We start from the raw sequence: 20287 nt of genomic DNA on the forward strand, positions 1-20287 counted from the left end.
TAGGACCCAGGGCAAATCAACAAATCCCTCTAAACCGCAGTGTGTCTATCTGTAAAAAGGACGTTAAAAAGATCTGCTTTTCAGGATTATAGTGAAGTTAAAGGAGGATAACTTTTGAGAAGGAATCTGGAGCTGCATGCGTTTGGCATATGGCAAGCTATGAAAAAATAAACACCAGTCCTTTTCCCTTCATTCATGCAAGCGGACAAGCCCAGCTCAGGGAGGCCAGCACGTCACTCAGCAGTTCCATGGTCACAGACCATAAGCACTGCAGAGCAGACAGGGGTCCGGGGTCTCTCCCTTGATCCTAGGGGTCATCTAGATTGTCCTTGGACAGACCTCTCCCCTTCAGCACTCCTGATCCATGACTTTAGCCTCAGCTTGCACACTCCCACAGACGGGGAGCTCATAACCACTTTCTGGGACAGGCTGGGCAGCACTGATTGTTACAAAGGGCTTCCTTCACAAACCTGTCTCCTTGTAATTTCCACCCACCAGTCAGAGCTATGCCCACAGGGCCTCAGAGAATCCCCAGAGTCCAGAATTTACTCATCAGTGCTCCCAAGATTCGAAGCAGCGCCTGGGGAGTGAGCTGAAGGATGGACAGAAGAGCCAATGGGGGAGGGCTTGCCAAGTGTGGTGGGCTCTGAGGGAGCAGGGCTGGAATAGGGGAGGGGGGCTACTGGCTTTGTGGATCCTGCGAGGAGGAGTCAGCATCAGTCTGATGGCATCTCTCCCCTAACCCTGCCCAGAGCTGTGTCTGGCAGCTTCTGTCCAATGGGGGTCAGGCAGCGGGTGCTCTGGAAACCGGCCTGGAGGGCAGGGCCAGGCCAGATCTCCCGGAAGGCCCCCCCGCCTGGCCCCTGAACTGGTCCCGCTGGTGTGGAGCCTCAGAAGCAGGCAGGGCCAGGCTGAGCCGCTGCTCAACAGGCACCACCACTTCCTCTCCGCTCTGCTCCTCACTCCGCCCGCCCCCTCTCCCCTCTGTCTGGCGCCAACACTGTTTTTCCACTGGCTGGCTCGCTCCATCCATCTGGCAGATTCTGCCTCCTTTCTGGAGTTAAACTTTTGTGAAGACACCACCAGCCCCCAGCCTGCTGCTCTCTCCCCAAAGCAGCAAAGCAGGAGGGAGCCTGCTGGGGGATAGGGCCCCGCAGCGGCTGCCCTGGTAGGCTGCCCGCCCCGGAGGCCCACGCCCCGGGAGCTCCGATGTCGATGTCGTCGCGCCACTTGGAGAGCCCAGCCTGGCGGAGGCCAGGGCCACCGGTGCCCGCAGCTGACCCCAGGTAAGGAAGGGGCACAGCAGAGCCATGCCAAGGCTGCACAGAGGGATTGTCCTGGGGAATGAGGCTCCTCGCTGAGGCACCCCACTCCCCAGCCGCCTGTTTCCTGTCCTAACTATTGTTGATGGAGGTCCCACATGGGCTTGGGTGTGACCCATCCTGGGCCTGGGGGCCAGGGGCAGTAGTCTCAGGAGATGGCCTAGTTCCTCCTCTGCCCACGACCCACCCATGTTCAGGCATCTTGTACCCCACTTTGGGCAGTTTATGAACACAGGGGAGCATATTAGGAGACTTGAAGCCAAGAGAAAAGGAAGAAGGTGAGGGGACTGCCTTTAACACATTCATTCCCAGCAATATTACAAACTCCTGTTCCCAGGGAGTTAGACTGGAGCCCCTGGAACCCCCAGGCAGTGAGTTGGGGTGCTCCTCCTGGCAACCCATGTGGCCACCCAGCTCTGCACCAGCCCATCTGGCAGCGTTGGCAGTAACCAGGAGGGGTGGTGATCTAGAAAGGAGGCACAGAAAGAAATATAGGCAGGTCTCTCCAGCTCTGTTTGCTGCCCACCCCAACCCTCCACTCCCCAGCTGTCTCTGGCCAGAGGACTTTTGTTTTTCATCCCCAGGACGGGGAGGACAGGGGGCCACACCCTGGCCTGTGTGGGTGGGGCCTGGGAAGGGAGTTGGGGCTGAACATGGCTGGAGCCCAAGGACATGGCCACTTCCTGGCAGGCTGTCAGCCCCGCTGCTGCCCAGATCAAGGCAGAGCAGGCTTGAGAGAAGATGGTAGGCATGGCCGAGCCTTAACCTTCATCAAGACTTCCTGTTGTTGGTAGGCTCAGCGGCCCGTAGGCCCAAGGACCTGGGTGGAACAGGGCTGCTGGATAGGGAAGGGGTAGTGGGTGGGAAAGGGGAGGTTTGCCAGGGCTCTCGTGAACAGGCACAGAGCAGGGTCAGTAGGAGACCAAGAAAATAGAGGGCTCACTTGGCTCGACCCACCCTTGTTCACTTCCCAGGCCTCCTTAGGCCATACTCAAAAGTCCTATCCAGGCACTTCCATATCTGAATAGCCTTGAGCAAGGAACTCTGTTCTCTTTAGGCCCTAGTTTCCTGATCTTTGCAGGAAAGAGAATCATCTCCCCTGCCCCTACCCCCACCACCTCACCTCTGGGAGGCACCTTCAGGACTGGACAGGGTGAGATGGAGAGTTTCACACACAGGACAATTATCAGGCACCGTTTACTCCCTTTCTTTTCCCTGCAGCATCCCTAAGAGGAGAGCAAGGACCAGAATGGTTTATCCTCTTTTCACAGATGAGGATGCTGAGGTCGAGAAAGGTCGTAAAGTATATTGAGAGCCAGGATCTCCTAAACCAGGCCAGAGCCTGGGGTCTCCAAAATGAAAAGGTTCTTATGAACTCCAGGGATGCTGCGCCAGGCTCACCTGTGATTGGAGACCCCTTTCTCCACCCAACCCACATCACAGGGTCAAATCCAAGTCCCTTATTCACCAGGACCCTCACTCCAGCTTTAATATCCACAGGCTAGAGGCCCCCAGGACACATCCTGTAAATAGTGCTACCCCTTCAGCACATTAGCAGTACCTGGAATCCCAAAGAGAAAGCCAGTCAACATCCCAGATTCCCCAATGCCACAGGGCCAGTCCTAATCCCTACCTCAAGGGAAGCTTGTCATAATGACAAGAACCTGTGTCTGAGGCAGACAGACCTGTGCTTGAATCTCAGCTCTGCCACTCACATGAGGCTGGCAAGCCCCCCACCCTCAGGAAGCCTCCACCTTCTCTGCGCACACGGGTATGTCACAGCTCAGTGCGGGATCATGAGGATGGGCAGTGAGGGATGTGAGCACCTGACACAGAGTGGGAGCTCAGTGAACAGAGGCTATCATTCCACCCAGGCCCTGGGGCTTCCCCAGTCTCCTTCCTTTCTCACCAGCCTGGCTACACAAGCTCCCCTCAGCTCCTGTTTTCAGAGGCAAACAATGATCAGTCATCTACTGTCCCACAGGGAGCACCAGGCTGGCCACTGCAGGGGTAACATGGCAAGACCATGCCCTGTCTTCAGGTACCCACCAGCCTGCGCACTTCCCTAGTCCCACCAGGAACCATCAGTCCCGGTTGCCTTCGGCCTCCACCCTTGCTGTTGGTCTCCCAGCTGACCTGTCACCATGGCAGCCCTGATCGCTGAGAACTTCCGCTTCCTGTCGCTCTTCTTCAAGAGCAAGGATGTGATGATTTTCAATGGGCTGGTGGCACTGGGCACAGTGGGCAGCCAGGAGCTGTTCACTGTGGTGGCTTTCCACTGCCCTTGCTCACCAGCCCGGAACTACCTGTACGGGCTGACGGCCATCGGTGTGCCTGCCCTGGCGCTCTTCCTCATCGGCGTCATCCTCAACAACCACACCTGGAACCTGGTTGCCGAGTGCCAGTACCGGAGGACAAAGAACTGCTCGGCTGCCCCCAACTTCCTCCTTCTGAGCTCCATCGTGGGTCGCGCAGCTGTGGCCCCTGTCACCTGGTCTGTCATCTCCCTGCTGCGCGGTGAGGCTTATGTCTGTGCTCTCAGCGAGTTCGTGGACCCCTCCTCACTCACAGCAGGGGAAGACAGCCTCCCACAGGCCCATGCCACAGAAATCCTGGCCAGGTTCCCATGTGGGGAGGGCCCTGCCAACCTGTCAGGATTCCGGGAGGAGGTCAGCCGCAGGCTCAAGTACGAGTCCCAGGTAAGGCTGCGCAAAGCAGAGAGCGAGCCTCTTCTTCCTTCCCTACACAGTGGCTGGTGGGGAGGTCCCGCGATGGCCCCATGTTAACGCTGCAGCTGAGGTCTCTAGGAAAGCACTAGATTGTCAGTGTCAGGTATCAGAGCTGGGTAACTGGGTTAGCACTTGGTGGGGCAAGGGTCAATTCCATCCCAAGTAAGAGAATTTTAAACATTAAAGGGATGTTCTTCTGGCTTAGACTGAGCCTTGAGCCCAGTCACAGGTTAAGCCCTTTGTTCCAGCCATACTGAGCAGGAACCCCTGACATCTTATGAAACATTTTCTGTCGGCTGTGAACTGATAGTGCAGTGTAGCTGGCTTGGGGGACAAGCATGTTCCTATCCCGGGAAAGGCCCCTGACCAGTACCAAGTCAGCCTCAGGCACTGCTGACATAAGGGGAGTCTTGAAGCAGGAAGGGGTGTCAAGTCAGGTGGCAGCAGTTGCCGCCCTGATCCTAGCCTCAGCCGGGGGTGTAGTTCCAAAGGAGTGGAGTTCTCAAGGAGTTGGTCAGGGAGAGAGGGCAGGGGCAGAGACCTGGGCAGAAGCAGAAAAACAGCTGAAGTCTTAAGAAGAAGCAGGGCGTGAGGGAAGGACAGGAACGAGTACAAGATTACTCTAAAGAAAGGACCCCTCTTAGGTCCATAAGAAGCACACGTAGAGAAGCAGGGCTGGAGATAGTACTGAGGGAGATGGAAGATGGTAGGCAGAGAAACAAAATCTACTTAATGATAGTCAAATGCCCACAGATCTCTGTACAGGCTTAAATGGGGGAATAAAGATAACCTTGACTGTCCCAGCCCTCAGTAAGCCCACAGCCAAGCAAGCACATGGGTGATTTCAAAACAAGGCAGAGTGACGATTTAAGAGGAACTGGGCCATGGGGGACCCAGGGAAGGGAAGATTGCTCCCAGAGGGGCTCTGGAAGGCTTCCTGGAGGTGGCATCTGGGCTGAGCTTAGCAGTTTGAGCTGGGTTTTGGTGGGCTGAGATGATGTGGAGGGGAGCCCTTGGGGCTGAAGGAGTGGCAGCTGTAATTACAGGAGGCTAAGTCTAAGAACAAAGGTGTGAACTCAAGGGAGTGAGGGCAAAGAGGAAGAATCACAGTCAGGAGGACCTCCTGCCCTTACAGGAGCCGAATCTTTGGCCAGGGAAGTGACAGAGCCAGCTCTCGGTGGTCCTGCTGCCAGGTTCAGCCCAGCCCATCTGCTCTGACCAGCTCCTTCTACTTCTTCCTGGGGTGGGTGGGGGTCCAGGCAGCTCCTTGTCCATCCTCAACCCTGTCCCTTCTCTGGCCAGCTCTTTGGGTGGCTGCTCATCGGTGTGGTGGCCATTCTGGTGTTCCTGACCAAGTGCCTCAAGCATTACTGCTCCCCACTCAGCTACCGCCAGGAGGCCTACTGGGCGCAGTACCGCGCCAACGAGGACCAGCTCTTCCAGCGCACGGCCGAGGTGCACTCGCGGGTGCTGGCTGCCAACAATGTGCGCCGCTTCTTCGGCTTTGTGGCGCTCAACAAGGATGACGAGGAGCTGGTTGCCAAGTTCCCAGTGGAAGGCACACAGCCGCGGCCACAGTGGAACGCCATCACCGGCGTCTATCTGTACCGCGAGAACCAGGGCCTCCCACTCTACAGCCGCCTGCACAAGTGGGCCCAGGGTCTGGTGGGCAATGGCACAGCCCCAGACAACATAGAGATGGCTCTGCTCTCTTCCTAAGGGTCCTGTTCCCACACCCTCTGCCAGTGACACCACTTGGTCCCAAACTGAATCCCACTGCCTGCTCACATCACCATCAGAGGGGATTCTGTTTCTCAACCACAGCTTTTGGAGGAAACAAGCCAGGAGAAAGGAACACAACAAGCTGGGGTACAGATGTGAGAGCCAGGAGACAACGTGGTCAGCTCTGGCAGGAAAGCTCTCAGACCTGAAGAAATTCTCTCTCCTGTCACCACCAGCTACTTGGTCAACAGCTTTGGATAAAAGACCCTTTCTCAGAACTGGTCCTTGCCCTGGCCAGCTGAGCCAGGTGACAATGAAACTCACCAGCAGGCTCCTTGTACAGAACACTGTGCAGTTAATTTGCATGTAACTACGTATGGACACCTGGCTCAGCTGGGAAATAGCCCTCCAATGTATGCCTCCAGCTTTATTTTATATACATTTTTGATAAAGCTTTTTTTAGTATAAAGGACTGGCTTGGTGTCTGCATGACTGGATGGATCATGTCACAGCAAGCTGGAGTTCATGGGGACAGGCCCAAATCCCATTCCTGCGGAGGAAAGAGGATAGAGACTCTGAGCAAGACTAAAATGGGAGGAATGGAGGGTTGGGGTGCAGGGAGAGCCAGGTGTCCCCACATGTGGGGAAGCCCTGGGGCTGATGATCTCTTAACTGGATTCAGTTATCTGATTTGATCTGGGGAACAGATGGAATCCAGCCTTTCTCAGAGGAAAGCCCAGCACAGGTCAGCAGACCCTGCACTCAGCGGGGCAGTCTAGCTCTTGTAACCTTGAGATAATGACCAAGAACCAGGCCAGCCCTGCTTCACCTCCCTTCCATACCCGCCCTTGCCCGAGCACCTCCACTACCTCTAAAACCTCTGATGCCCTCTCCCTTGTCCTTGTCCCGCTTTCTGGCAAATGACTCATCACTTCCCTTGGAAAAGCTCTCCAGCTCGCAAGATATTTAAAGCTCTACCCAAGAAAACTTTTAATTCCCATAAGATCGAGCCAAAAATGAACTGGCTTCAACTACTTGCTGGGTCCATGCTGGCCTCTAAGAACTTGGAAACATACAGGATTACTACTTATCAAAGGAGGTGGAGAGTCAGTCTTTCTGGGAATCTTATAGGGAACTGTGTGTGTAGTGGGCCTGTCTCAAGGACTCAAGAAACAACCATCAGGTCAATCAATGCCCTCCTTCCAGGAACCTCTCCCCAGAGGAGCTACAAGGAAATGGAGAATCTGTGCGATTCTCCTCAAAGCCACACGACACATCAATCTAGGTCCCCACCCAGCCTCCCACTTGCAAGGCCCTCTGGCAGCACCCAGCACACACACACCCATTTCATCCATAAAACCCTTCGAGGTAGGACTTTTTAACTTCATTTCACAAATGAGGCACCCGATTCAGAGAGGTTGGGTAGTCTGGCCCCAGTGGCCCTGGGAGGAGACATCACCAGATGTTTTGAGCCCAGGCAGCCAGATTCCCTAATTCTCCCTGCTGGGCTCTGCCTTTGTCCTCCCGCCCCAGCCTCATGGCCTTCACAAAAGGGTGCAAGGTATTAGCTGTGCTGAGGCTGGATGCCCAGAGACCCCACGATCCACTCCCTGGACCCTGCTGACCTCTTCTGGCTGGACCGGGGCCTGCCAGGGCCAAAGGGGGATCCCGACCACAGGGTTGTCGGGAGTCAGCCCTCCATCCTGCTCCCTGGGGACCTCCCACGAAGGAGAGATTCTCAGCTTTTCTGGAAGCCCAGAACCCTGCTGCCTATAACCACTGAGCAGCCCTAGAAAAATGATGAAATAAACTGGTTCTTAAAACAAGTAAAAAGGAATTATAAGAAATCTTAGATTCTTTTTTTCTGGACAGGGTTACCCCAAGGGCGCTGCAGAAAAAGCAGCACTTAAATAGAATCCTCAGGCAGCACAGTTTTTCAACTGCCCAGGTGCCTGAGGGTCAGCTGGGCCAGCCCACTGCTGCCTGCGGCCCTGGGAGCCAGCTGGGCACTAGTCCTCCAACACGGAGCTCTTAGCCTCCACGTATTCCAGGGCCTTAGCCTTTACTGCCTGCACGTCCTTCTCGGTGCCGTGTTGCTTCTCGTAGTCCAGGTAGCGCTTGAAGAAGAATTTCATTCGCTTGGGGGCCAGGCTCAGGTGAATGACCCGCTCAAAGATGTCCCTGGGAGAGAGAGCAGGGCAGCGTTTGCCTCTTGGTCCCTGGCCACACAATTCCTGGCCAGCCTTCATCCACTTGCTCTCAGGCCCCAGAGCCAGGCCCCCGGTTATCCAGCACTCTCACTTCTACTTTTATTTTTATTCCTGTTATAAACTCCCATCACGTCCACAGACAGAGAACATCACCCTCACTTTCTAGAGAAGCAGATGCCCAGAGCTGTTAAAGGACTTAACGGCCTGAAGTCACATAGTGAATCAGGACAAAGCTATCAGGAGGGACACTCAGTGAGGTATGGATCCGTGAGAAAAGTCCTGGTAGGCTTGGGCAAGGCACTTGTTCTTTAGGGACCTCAGTCCACCCGCCTCTAATCCTCCCTGCCTCGGGGGCACTGAAGGACAACAGTGAGCTCATGCCTGTGAACGCTATCTACAGTGACAGCCAGGCTCAGTGCTAATTAGGAGTCTCCTGACTCCCAGGCCAGGGGCCAGCCTACCTCCACCCAAGGTTCCATATACAGACTTGAGGCTGGCCCCTGAGGCAGCAAAAGAAGTGGAAAGGTGACTGCCATTGGACTTGTTGTATCATGTCAAAGCTGTTTTCCCAGACAGAGTAAGATAGCTGGGGTGCTGGGAGCTGCCGTGGAGCTAAAACTCCTCCTCGTGGGCGATGCCCCAACCCACCCCCCACCCCCCCGCAAGGAATTCAGCCTCAGCCCGCCCTCCCCTCTCACCGGACTTCCTTCTGGCTGCCATGCTTGATGATCATGTCAATGTAGACCGACCAGACATCCGTGCGCTTTGGGTAGGTGCTCAGTGTATTCTCGAAAATGGCTTTGGCCCGCTCTGCATCCCCCAGCTGGAACTCAAGCTGGGCAAACTTGGCAATCACATCCACGTCTGTGGGGAGAGGACAGCTCAGACACGCACAGACAGCCTTATCACAACACACTGTGCAGGGACAGAGTCTGACCCCGGACTCCCTGCCCTTGGGTCCTAAGACCTAAGTGATGACAGGAGGCACATTAGGGCCAAATACACAGACAGGCATTGATCTATGACTCCCATGGCAGACATTCTACTCTCTGAGTCCAGAAGAGGAATAGGGGGTGGGCCACAGGGCAGGCAGGGGCAACAGAATCAGTGTTAATTATCTTTCATTCCTCTATCTTCAAAGTTTAGCATTTGAACTGCAACATGCGCTATGTCCATGAGTGTACAATGAACAGAGAGATAGCTGTACCCTCCACAAGGCTTTCCCGACCCCTCTGCCCAGATCCGAGAGCCCACAGTGTGCAGGCCCTGGGCAGGTGGGTGGGCACGAGCACTCACGCTCTTTCTTGGGCAGGCACTCGAGGGCTCGCTGCATCACACGGTGACTGGCTCCAGCTTGGCCTCTCCGCAGAAGAAAGGCACCGTATTTGATCCAGACAGCTTTCTCCTGCCGGAAACGCTTCAGCATCCGGTTGTAGAGTTCACCAGCTTCCTGTGGGAAAGACGGGGCAAGCTGAGGAGAGGGTGGTATGACAGAGGAGGCAGTGGGCACCTACGCTTGTCAGAAGCTAGACCTGGGCTCACAGACGCCAGTCACTCTCTGGGCCCAATTCCAGATATGTGAGGGGAGAGGGCAGGCTCTCAGAGGTAAGGAGAACTCACGAGGAGGCCTAATAGGACGGAGAGCCTCCCTCCTAATCCTGCACCTTGAGAAGGTGAGAGTGACGAGGGCATGGAGGAGAGGCGGAGAGGGGCTAAGGGGCTATGTGGCCTGCTATCTACGACACCCACCAGCAGCCGAGCGATACACACAGGGGGCCACTGCCCCTTCAGTCGGCCCCATGTCCCTAACACAGAGGTGGGGGACACGACTTCTCCTACTTGGAAGATGAGCACGTTGGGCCCAGACATCATGGAGCCAGCCTGGGACAAGTCTGGACCCAGAGGCCGGGGTTCTCCCCAGAGACTTCCCTGCTGCCCCCGGGACGCCCAGGAGCTAGTTTCTGAGAGGCTGAGGACTGTCTGGTGGCGGGCCACCTGGCCTAGCCTCCTACCTGGAATTTCTCTGACTTGGTGTAGATGTCAGCCAGGTGGAGAAAGACCTTCAGTGGCTCATTGTACTGCACGGCCCGCTCGAAGACCTTGGTCAGGGACTCCTGGGAGCCGTACATGTTCTCCAGGTTCAGCAGTGCCACCCACACGTTCAGCTTCTCCTGCTCCTCTCTGGAGGGAGAGCAGTCAGCACCATCACCTCAGCCCTGCAAGCCCCCTACTCCCATCCCTCCTCCCCAGGCTCCACCCATGTCCTCAGCTCCCACCCCCAAGTGCTGGCACTGAGGGGCCCTGTCCCCACTGCAGCTCACACAGAAGCAGGACCCCCAACTGTGGGGTCTAGGGCACCCCTAGTTCTGCCTCCACTCCCAGGAAGGAAGCTGACCAAATCTCAAACTGGCCCGAGCTCTGGGCTGGACAGAGCAGAATCTGCGGTCTGAGTCTCTGAACTAAGGGAACGATGCAGAGGGGAGCCATGGCTGTTCTCTAGCCTTCAGGAAACCTGCTCTACCCTATGCCTGGAAAATGGCCACTGGCAGGGTTTTCGCCCAGGTACGTGGAGAGCTATTTCCTCTCTTCTACTTCTGCTCCAAGTGGGGCACCTAACTGAGGTGCAGGGACTCGTTTAACTGTCAACCTTGGCTATTTCAGTGATGAGGACTATAAAATATAAATGAGCAGATCTATTTCACAGACGGCACACCTCTGAGAGAAAGCCAGTGAACCCAAGGGGCCCCGGTGGCAGAAACCTAAACCGCCGCAAGCCTGCCAAGGAGAAAATGGCCGAGAGGCGGCAGGGGAGACTCGGCCCAGAGCAGGGGAATGAAGCAGGAACCTGAAGGAGATGGTCTTGAGTGCCCTCTCGGCCACAGCCCGGGCCTTCTCGATCTCCGTGGCCTGCAGGTGGAAGGCCATGTACTGCACCCACAGGATGGAGCTGTTGGGGGAGCTTAGTACAAGTCGGTCAAAGTCATCCGCCGACTCCGGCTGTCGCCCAGGGTCCATCAGCGCCTCCTCTATGCGGGCCAGCTCTTTCTCCGCCTTCTGCTTCTCCAGCTCCCTTTCCTTCTTGCTTTTCTTCTGCTATGGAAGGCACAACAGTGAGTGAGTGACCTGATCCTTAGACCCTGGGCAGGTCAGCGGTGAAAGCTAAGAACTGGCAGGGCAGTCCACGAGTCTATAAACACTCCCAGCCCGAGATGGCCCCAACCTGCCCCACCCAGGCCAGGACACAGCACAGGAGACTGGTGTCAAGGGTCCCTGAAAAAAGGACAGGGCCCTGGAAAATATGATACCGTGGCTTGCTCTGGCTTCTCTTCCTCCTCGCTGTCTGAGCTCTCCCTGTGAGGTGGCAAGGCCGGGGTCAGAGAGTCCAGCCTCACGTCCCAAACGAAGCCAGAGGACAGCTGCAGCCGGGGTGCTTCTGCTGGCCTGGGGTGCTTCTTCTGGAGGGTCACAGGTACACATGAGGAAAGCACTGGGTTCATGCCACCCCCTGCTCCCCAGACACTCCCCCGCCATGGCCAGGCTAGGCTTCTTTATAGTAATGACATAAAAGCTTTTTTTGTAAATAAGTGAACTTAAGTAATAATTGTTAAAAACTTTATGTGCACATACATACTTATGTCGATGTATAAAGCAGCAACAGAGCTAAGACAGAGGTATGATGTGATCTGAGGGTGGCAGGGAGGTTACACCTGAAGTCTGGGAAGCCCTTCCACACTGTCCTCAGTTCCAGCAGTACTGTCCTCATGTCTCAGGGGACATAAGCTCAGAAAAGCTAAGCTGCCTTTTCTCTGCCCGCCCCACTAACTGAATTCAGCTCCACCCAATACACGTTGAATAGAACTGACTTTGGCAGCCCACCTAATAGGTCAAACAGGGGCCCTGTCCTCAGGAGTCTGAGGACTAGCTGAGGAAGCTCGTCACCGCATCTTTTCACATTGCACAGAAAACGAAGACAAGAGATGGTGCTGAAGACAGCTCGGCCCTCAAGCAGGAGACCCAGGATGTCCCTCCCAGACCGGCCCTTACTCCCCAGCTCAGCGCCGCCCCTCACCTTGGGCAGCACACTCGTCTCCTCCATCTCCTCTTCCCCTTCCCGGTAATACACTTCGACACCACTGTCATCCTCCTCAGATGGAGCAGCTTTCTTTTGCTTCTTGTTCACTTGTTCCTAGGGTGACAGGCGGGGAGAGCCATGCTTCTTGCCCCTGAGAGCGCCCGCCAAGCCCCAGGGCAGTGCCCTCCCGCACCTCCTGGCAGCACCCAGCGCCCAGCAGCAGCTCACGCCGCCCTCGGTCCCAGAGGCTGAGGCCAGGCAGCTGCCTGCCGGCTTCTAAGAGGCTCTCCCTTCCAGGTGAGGGGAGGCCACCTCCCAAGGGACGCACCTGCTCACTTCCAGACTCCGGGTGTGGCCGCTTGCCCGGCTTCTTTGCCTGCGGTTTCTGGGGCACCTTCTTCTCCTTGCTGGGCAGCTGCACCTCCTCCAGGCCCTGGCCATTACTCTTCTCCTTCCTCTTCAGACTCTTCCTTTTCCCCTTCTCTTCTTCTCCTCTGTGGTCTCTCTCCTCTGCCCCTGTTTCCCTCTCCTCCTGCTTTCGGAGGGGCAGTCCTAGGGAGGCAGGAAACACGTCCGGCTTCCCAGTGTCGCGGGGGAGGAATGACAGCTCTACCAGGTTCCCCCGGTGGTTCACGCTATGAAGGGGAGACAGGGGCGGGGAGTGGACAATGAAGACAACATAACAGGACAACAGGCACAGCAAGCAGCCTACAGTTTTCTGCCTTGGAATCCATTCAGTTGCACACTGTACCATGCTTAGTAGAAACATGCACAGGGCAGCTGTGCTGCCCCTTCCCCCCTCCATCCCCAACAACAGGTGCCTGTGCAGAGAAAAGCCTCCACATCTGTCTTTAGGAGCTGAGGGATTTATCTGATTACTGTACTCACCAGTACCTAAGCCATTATGTTTAAAGTTTACCTCTAAATCTCCTCCCAGGGCTCCCAGAGAAAGGGGTGGGAGAAGGAGGGTAGGCATCTACCTTAGGACCTTGGCTGTGAGCAGCTTCCCTTCGGGGAGGTGTTTGTCATACAGGGCACTCTTGGCTGGGCTGTACTGGGACACGTGCGGGTACTGGGCCAAACCCGTAACTGAGGGACCGAGGCTGACAGGAGACAGAGACAAGGGTCCTGTGGTTATAAATACAACAACAGAGTCCCAGCCAAGCCGAGCACTTCCCCTCTCCTAGAGACCCAAAGTGTGACGGATTTACGACAGATGCAAGGTTCCTGGCATTCAATAAAATAAAGAGGGCTTTGTAAACTGGAAAAGCTATTGAGCATAATGAAGATGTGACCAACAGATATTTTTCACCCTGTATCAGAGCATCACAATGTACAAATCACAAGCTGCGAGAAAGACAAGAAGAAAATGCGGATGCATAATTACAGCAGGGAAAGGTGTGACAGCTGGTGGCTGTGAACACTGTGATTTCATGGAACATGTACAAATCATGACCACGGACATGCTACATTCTTTGTCCAAAATACCAAACAAGAAGAGTTCAAAACTTTTTTTAAAGTATACAGAAACTTGGAACATAAAACACTGGTGGGAACTCAGCCGCTCCTCCCATCACATTCCCTCCAGAGACAATGAGGGGGGAAGCAAGGGCCACAGACCAGGACAGGCCCCAGGAGGCCCTCAGCACTGGCCCGCTCCCCGGGCTCTACCTCACACACCTGAGGAGCACACCGGACGGCTGGACGGCCTTCACGTAGCCCCTCAGGAGCTGCCCTTTCTCAATGTCCTGGATGGAGTTAATCTCAGGGTCTGCTATTTTGCTTTTCGTCTCCGGGTTCGTCCTAAAGGAATAAGAGACTTATACACGTACCTCTAACCCCTTTTCCCCACCCTCACCCCCAACTCATCTGTGATCATCACGGTTGGCAAGAATATGACTCTGGACCTGTCAGAAGGGCATCACCTTCAGAGCCCAGCCCTGCTCTCTCCTGAAGTCCTATCAGCCAGGGATGTGTCAGTGCACTGGCTTTAACGGTAATAGCAAGCGGCTGAGCAAACCAGAGGGAGGTCAGACCTAAAGCTCTGGTCTCATAAACATCCGTTTCAAATCAGGACCTTGGGCCAATCCTCTTCTCAGCACACTCACCCCTACTGCGGAACTGGGGACTAAATCACCTCCCCTTAGCAGGGCCGCCATCTGGCAACCTCGAACACCACTCTGGATGTCTGAAACTTTCCCTGGGAAACGAGAGCCTGAGCAATCGTCTACAATCTGAGTGTCCTCAGCTTTTCTGGTAACAACAGGGCAGGGCATAAGGTGTGAGCAGAGAAGCAAGCTGGGAGGCCCAAAGCTCTGTGTCAGGTCCACGTAGCCCCTCCTCAGTCCTGGGCTTCTCCCCCTAATTCTTGTCCCAATGACACAGACACCCACCTGGACGATCGCAGCGACAAAGTCAACTCAGGACCCGTGGTGGACAGGACGTAACACCTGGAATGAGAGCAGAAGAGAAGGAAACGCTGAGCCAGCACCTTGGGAGATGGGAGAGAGCCTCGGCTTCTTCTCCACAAGGCTGAGTGACAGGCGGAAGGAAGTGAGGGCTCTGTTCTTCACCCTGCTGAACCCTGCCGAGACACTCGGGACAAGTCCCCTCTCTGGGCCTGAGTTTACTAGTCTGTTTAGTCAAAATAACACTACCTGCTCTTCTTACCCAAGGAAGGTGCCGGGAGGACAAAAGGAGATGTAAGCCCTCTGGAGGCCCATACAGCCTTGCGGTGAGTACTTAGGAGACGGGACCAGCTTGTGTCAGCGGCTGGGAGGGTCCAATCTCAGTGGAGACAGACTCACCATAGGAAACTGTGACAAGGGACAGCCTGGTACCACTGCAGATTCACAGCAGCAGTTCACAGGAGGCCCATCAGTGAGGCCTGAGCACGGGAGGCTTTGGGGAGGGTTTACTCTTTGGGTGGGTTTCCAAACTCATTTCATCTAACACGGCAAGTAGCAGCCCGAAGTGGTAAAGTATAGAATCTTATCAGCAGAAGGGATCTCAGCAGCAATACAGTCCAAACTCTCCCCGTGACAGGCGTCTGCCTTTTCTACCAGGGTATCACAGCCCTTAAAGTAGGAAAGGACCTGGAGGGACTGTCTGCCTTTAGGCAATTAACTTATTATCCACATTTGACAGATGAAGGAACTACAAATGAATGTTACTCATACGTTTAACTATAATAAATGTATTTTTAAAAATATTTTGCTACAAAATCACACTTGCATTTTGTAAGCCTCCAGGAGACAAAGGGGAGATGATCCTGGATTTCTCTCTGACTCATTCTTTTTCCCCTCCTAGGCCCTGGGCATTTTTGTGCAGGTTAGCTCTGATAAGTCGTTGAGAATTTAGGCAGGTGCTGGTGACTGGGACACTCGAGATGGGAAAGAGAGATGACTACTCTCCAGTCACTGCCTCCTGAAGGCATCTGCTCCACTGCTGGCTAACTCTGATTCTCAGAAAGGCTGTATTGTACCATGCTGAAATCTACCTCTTCAATGTTAGTTTATTCAGGCTATCAAATGGTTTTAAAACTCTGATGTAGGTTCATTTGTGTGCATCTGAAATAGTTCATAAACAAAGCAACCCCAACTGCGAAAGTTTACTGCTACCCTTTTATAGACAACACCTACAGATCAATTTTTTTAATTAAGAAGATGGACGCTTTAATATAAAAATGAGGAAGCAACTTGGCCAAGTAAAGCTCAGAACAAATATAAAGAGCCGATAAACTTGAAAAATGACCAGTATGAGAAATGCAACTCAAAATGAGAGATCAATTTTAGCCTATTCAATGGCAAAGATAAAAATGAAGACTATCCAGTGTTGACAGGGGTGAGAGAAATGAATAGTCACATTTGCTAATTGTTAATGGAGATAAAAATCAGCACAGTCCTTTTGGAAGGTATTTTGGCAAAATGTGTAACACTGTTTAACCCATCACTTTTACTTCTAGGAATTTATTTCACAGATATACTTGCACTAGTATCTAAACATACGTGTGAAGATATTTACTTCAACATTATTATCCATCAACAGAATTATTTAAATAAACTGTGATTAAAAAAACAAAACATACTGACTAGCATATATAAAACAGATAAACAAGTTTATTCTGTATAGCACATGGAAATATATTCAGTATCTTGTAGTAGCTTATGGTGAAAAAGAATATGAAAATGAATATATGTATATTCACGTATGACTGAAGAATTGTGCTGTACACCAGAAACTGACACATTGTAAACTGACTATACCTCAATAAAAAATAAGAAATAAACCAAAAAAACCCAAAGCACATGATAGAATACTAAAAAAAAATGTAAAAAAATAAGGTAAAAGAACAAGGTTGACTTAAACAGACTAGCATGGGAAAAGAAAGAGCCCACAACAAACTGCTCTGAGAAAAAAAGCAAGCTGCAAAACAGTATATAAAACAAAATTCTACTCTTACACAAGGAAAAATTACCTATGTATGTTAAAGTCTTGAAAGCAGAGATCAAAGTACACAATGGCAAAAAGTAGTGGAGAAAGAGAGGAGTAAGAGAAATTTTCATTTTCTATTTATTTTATATACAATTGCTTTCTGGTAGAAAATCACATATTACACCGTAAAAACAAAAAATACACCAGTCTCACAGATAGCTGAAAAGAAGAAGAACACTCAGCCTACCTGACAATCTTCTGTGGGGTAAAGTCTTCCAGGGGCGTCTCTGAGTAGGAGTCACTCACATGAAATATACTGACTCTTCCGATCTTCCCGAAGGGGAAGGAGACGGTCAGCCCCTCCTTGGGAGTCACCTTCACTACTCGGCCCATGGCCACTTCCCCTTTCTCAAGCTTGTGAGGACCTGGCAGGAGAATGAACCAGATTCATGGAAGGGGAAATGAGCCAAGAAAGAGGCTGGGATGCTGGCCAATCACAGGCCAGGGGAGGTGGGAGCACCAGACTTGGGGTGTCTGGGCTGAGTGGACCAGAAGGATCGCACAGACCCAGATCACCATGTCACATGATCAGGAATCCCAGGGCCATGTGGTGGACAACCCGTTCTGAGAGACCTAAGAAGATCAACTATGTAGGTAAAGGGGACTCGGACACAGGCCACAGAGCAAAGCCCCGAGGGAAAAACTGTTCCAAGAACACACCCACCCACCACACTAGGCTTTCTGAGGACTCAACTCCAATACTGCAGGCATCCTTCACCCTGGTCAATGGCCGAAGAGCCCTTCCCGCTCCTTTCTACCCACTCCCTTCCTCGACCAGGTCCCATTTCAGTACCACACCTATGAGTGAGAGACACAAGAAGGCCTTGGAGGAATCTGGGCCAACCACAGTGGCCTTCAGGGCCTGGCCAATCCGGAACTTCTTATCTGGATGTTTCAGAACCTGAAAGGACAAAATTCCTCTAATGTTTGAGGAAAGGTCACAACCACAGCATTTAAGTCTGCATACTGAAGTATCTCCCAAACCAGTCCCTGAACAAGCACACGGTTCCCTGTAACCACCGTAAGCACACACCAGATACTGAATCAAGCTCAGGGAGCTGGCGTTTCCTCTCCAGGGATCTCAGGCACACTGACCTTGAAGCTAAGAGAAGTGAGCAACAACGGAATTCTCCCTCTGATGTCTGGAGCAATCTCCACCTCAAGCCATTTCTTAACCACATTGTACTGGGGGAAAAAAATAGGGGGAGAAATGGAAAAGGGCAGATACAAGCATCTCTTCTTTTCCCTTCATTAAAAGACTCTCCTAAAATCATAGGGCTGAAAGGGCCCTAATCCTACATTTTCCCAAGAAACAGGAGCCCACTCCTACATCCCATTGCCCCTGCCCAACCTCCAGTTCTTGCAGGCTTCACTCAGAGTCTAGCTCAGAGCCTTTGTGAGCCCAGCAGAACATGTATTCCTCCCAGTGCCTCAGCTGATTAAGAGCAAAAAGGACCTCAGAGATGTCCTCAAGCAGTAGGACCAATCCCACTGACCTCTGTTGCCTCCTCCAAGTTCAGTTGTGCCCAGTGATTGTTAACCATCTTCAAGGACTAATATCTTATTTCTAAATCAATTTTGATTTCACTGTTGACACAGTGTTCTGCCCTAAATATATACCCCAATTTTCAAGTCAACTCAACAAAACATTTATCAAGCAGCCACTACGCATATGGCATGACAGGGATAAATAAAAGCCAGGCCCTGCCTTCAAAGAGATTACAGTCTGCAAAGAATAAGTCAAATGCACATAACTAGAGAAGCAAGCAGCATGCAGGAGTACAATACACTCGGGGACTATATGGGAAAACTAGTAAGGAGGGAGGGTTTTCTGTGCTGGTCCTTGAAGGGCTGTAGGCATAGGAATACAGGGCACCCAAGTGTAGAAATAAAGACAAGAAGGGAAAAAGATAGAGGAGGGTTTCAGCGTGACTGGTACACCAGATTCGTGAGGTCAGATTATAAAGAGCCTTAAATCCACTCTAAGGCATCTTGGGTTTATGAATGTCTATAGACAATAGGTAAGTAAAGAGATCAAGCACCACGAACATAGACAGATGCTTATGGAGGAAGAATCTGGCAGTAGTGAAGAGGATTTATCCCTCAAGATCAAGCCCAGACCAACCTTCTCTCTGATGTATTCCACCTCGTACAGTTCTTATGGTCTCTTTCCCTTTAGTCAACTCCTGCCCACTTGGGGTTAGAACATACAATCTGGCACCAAATTACATACTGTTTTGCACTGTACCTGAACTTTACAAAAGGCAAGAATCTAAACTCCAATACTTTATTATAAATAAAATATTTCTGTTTTTATTGTGTGTGTGAATGTGTGTGTGTGTGTTCTGATAAAACTTTACTTGTGGACACTGAAATTTGAATCTTACATTAGTTAAAATGATGTACTAGATTTAAAATCTTGCTGTATAATCTTTCCATTTTGTACAATTAATGTATAAACATGTGGAAATGTGAATTGCTTGCTAGCTGTTTCGTAAGCCATCAATTTAGCTCCTTGATGAGACTCAGAGTTTTCTAGGAGTGGAGGCTTTCTATTGTCTCCCACAAACCAGCGTGGTAACAAACAGAATCAAAGCCTAGAGCTAACAGTCATTGACAGTTTCTCCCCCTTTTCTTCTGTAAGAAGGATGGCACCGCATTGCAGGGCATGCACTACTCACCTTCTTTAAGAAGCAAGTCACGGTCTGACCAGCCTGGTACTGTTTAATCTTCTCCAAGGGGCTAACAGAGTGAGTGTTGAGAGCAGTGTGGCCATCCTTCTCCAGCTCACTGTGCGCAGAAAGATGATGGAAACAGTAAACCAACCTTTGGGTCAGCTTCCAGCTTGAAACCATCTCCCCCAAGCAGCCATGGATTAGTTGTACAGGATGCCCCTAACACAAGCACAACCACGCACACATCCATAAAGGGGAATGAATGAATGTTCACAATACCTGCATGAACACTAATCCTTTCCAACTCACTCATTCAGGTATGAACAAGTCGTAAAGTAGGTAGCCAACAATAATCTTCATAAGTTTTCGGAACAAAATTGTTCTACTTCTTTCTTTCAGTATTTTAGCTACTGCTTTACAGTTTGCAGAACTGCTTTCACAAATCATCTCTCATTGAATGTGACAACACTCCCGTGTTTGAAAATAGGGTTAGGTAAAATAGATGTTATTAAACTCATTTTATGCTACTGGCCCAGGAGCTGAAGTCAGAGTTCTGACTCAAAAATCTAGGGCTCGGTCCCCTAGGCTACCGTGTCATTATCACTTGATTCTCTTTTTCTTCTCAGAAAAGCAACAAGGGATGTGGTCTGAGAGTTATCAGTCCACAAATCACTTCGAAGGAATCAAAGAATTCCCATCATTCCAACCCAGCCCTGCTTACCAATTCAAATTTCTAAAACAAAACAGAACTCACCAATAAAATGGTACAAGTAACACTAGTAAAACTGTAACATATAATAATAGCAAGTACTGGTGAATACAGAAACACAGGATTCTCACTAGTGAAGTTGAAATACACATGTCTTATGACCCAGTAATTCCACCCTAGAGAAATCCTCACATGGATGCACAATGGAACAAGTTTAAGGATGTTCACTGTGGCATTGTTTATAAAAGAAAAAAAATTGGAAACAATCCTAAATGTCCTCCATCAGTTTGAGAATACAGAGTTTGGCACATTCACAGGATGGACTACTATTTTAACTCTAGGCACAAAAATGAA

General features: G+C 51.8%; 2 protein-coding genes across 4 annotated transcripts in view; one reads left to right on the top strand and one right to left on the bottom strand.

The window, feature by feature from the left end:
- The first annotated feature begins 879 nt into the window (after positions 1–879).
- On the top strand, positions 880–6242 carry CALHM2 (calcium homeostasis modulator family member 2). Of its 2 annotated transcripts, none has more exons than XM_010970966.3 (3): positions 880–1286; positions 3307–4021; positions 5354–6242. In XM_010970966.3, the coding sequence occupies exons 2-3, from the start codon at positions 3467–3469 to the stop codon at positions 5768–5770; spliced, it is 972 nt and encodes a 323-aa protein (XP_010969268.1). In that variant the 5' UTR covers positions 880–1286; positions 3307–3466; the 3' UTR covers positions 5771–6242. The 2 variants fall into 2 exon arrangements, with proteins under 2 accessions (XP_010969268.1, XP_010969271.1); XM_010970969.3 differs by having other exon boundaries at positions 3392–4021.
- A 1358-nt stretch (positions 6243–7600) lies between these two features.
- PDCD11 (programmed cell death 11) overlaps positions 7601–20287 on the bottom strand; it is a 40730-nt gene continuing 28043 nt past the window's right edge. The window contains exons 22-36 of one of the 2 annotated variants that reach the window (XM_074373694.1): positions 19231–19339; positions 17645–17734; positions 17348–17450; positions 16737–16914; positions 14449–14505; positions 13736–13858; positions 13036–13158; positions 12384–12690; positions 12053–12169; positions 11289–11438; positions 10829–11073; positions 9996–10164; positions 9280–9433; positions 8682–8847; positions 7601–7954 (exon numbers count right to left, since the gene is read on the bottom strand). In XM_074373694.1, the coding sequence (XP_074229795.1) occupies positions 7783–7954; positions 8682–8847; positions 9280–9433; positions 9996–10164; positions 10829–11073; positions 11289–11438; positions 12053–12169; positions 12384–12690; positions 13036–13158; positions 13736–13858; positions 14449–14505; positions 16737–16914; positions 17348–17450; positions 17645–17734; positions 19231–19339 (2263 nt within the window). In that variant the 3' untranslated portion in view covers positions 7601–7782. Of the gene's footprint in view, positions 7955–8681; positions 8848–9279; positions 9434–9995; positions 10165–10828; positions 11077–11288; positions 11439–12052; positions 12170–12383; positions 12691–13035; positions 13159–13735; positions 13859–14448; positions 14506–16736; positions 16915–17347; positions 17451–17644; positions 17735–19230; positions 19340–20287 lie in introns of both variants that reach the window. The other variant, XM_074373693.1, reaches the window with a different exon arrangement.

This window comes from Camelus bactrianus, chromosome 11 (assembly GCF_048773025.1).
Source record: "Camelus bactrianus isolate YW-2024 breed Bactrian camel chromosome 11, ASM4877302v1, whole genome shotgun sequence".
NCBI classification, from domain to species: Eukaryota; Metazoa; Chordata; class Mammalia; order Artiodactyla; family Camelidae; genus Camelus; species Camelus bactrianus.

Excerpts from the sequence above, each read along its gene's own strand:
- CALHM2 (XM_010970966.3), top strand. The coding sequence starts at position 3,467 with ATGGCAGCCCTGATCGCTGAGAACTTCCGCTTCCTGTCGCTCTTCTTC. Across the intron at positions 4,022-5,353 it reads GGCTCAAGTACGAGTCCCAG|CTCTTTGGGTGGCTGCTCAT; the intron begins GTAAGGCTGCGC and ends TTCTCTGGCCAG.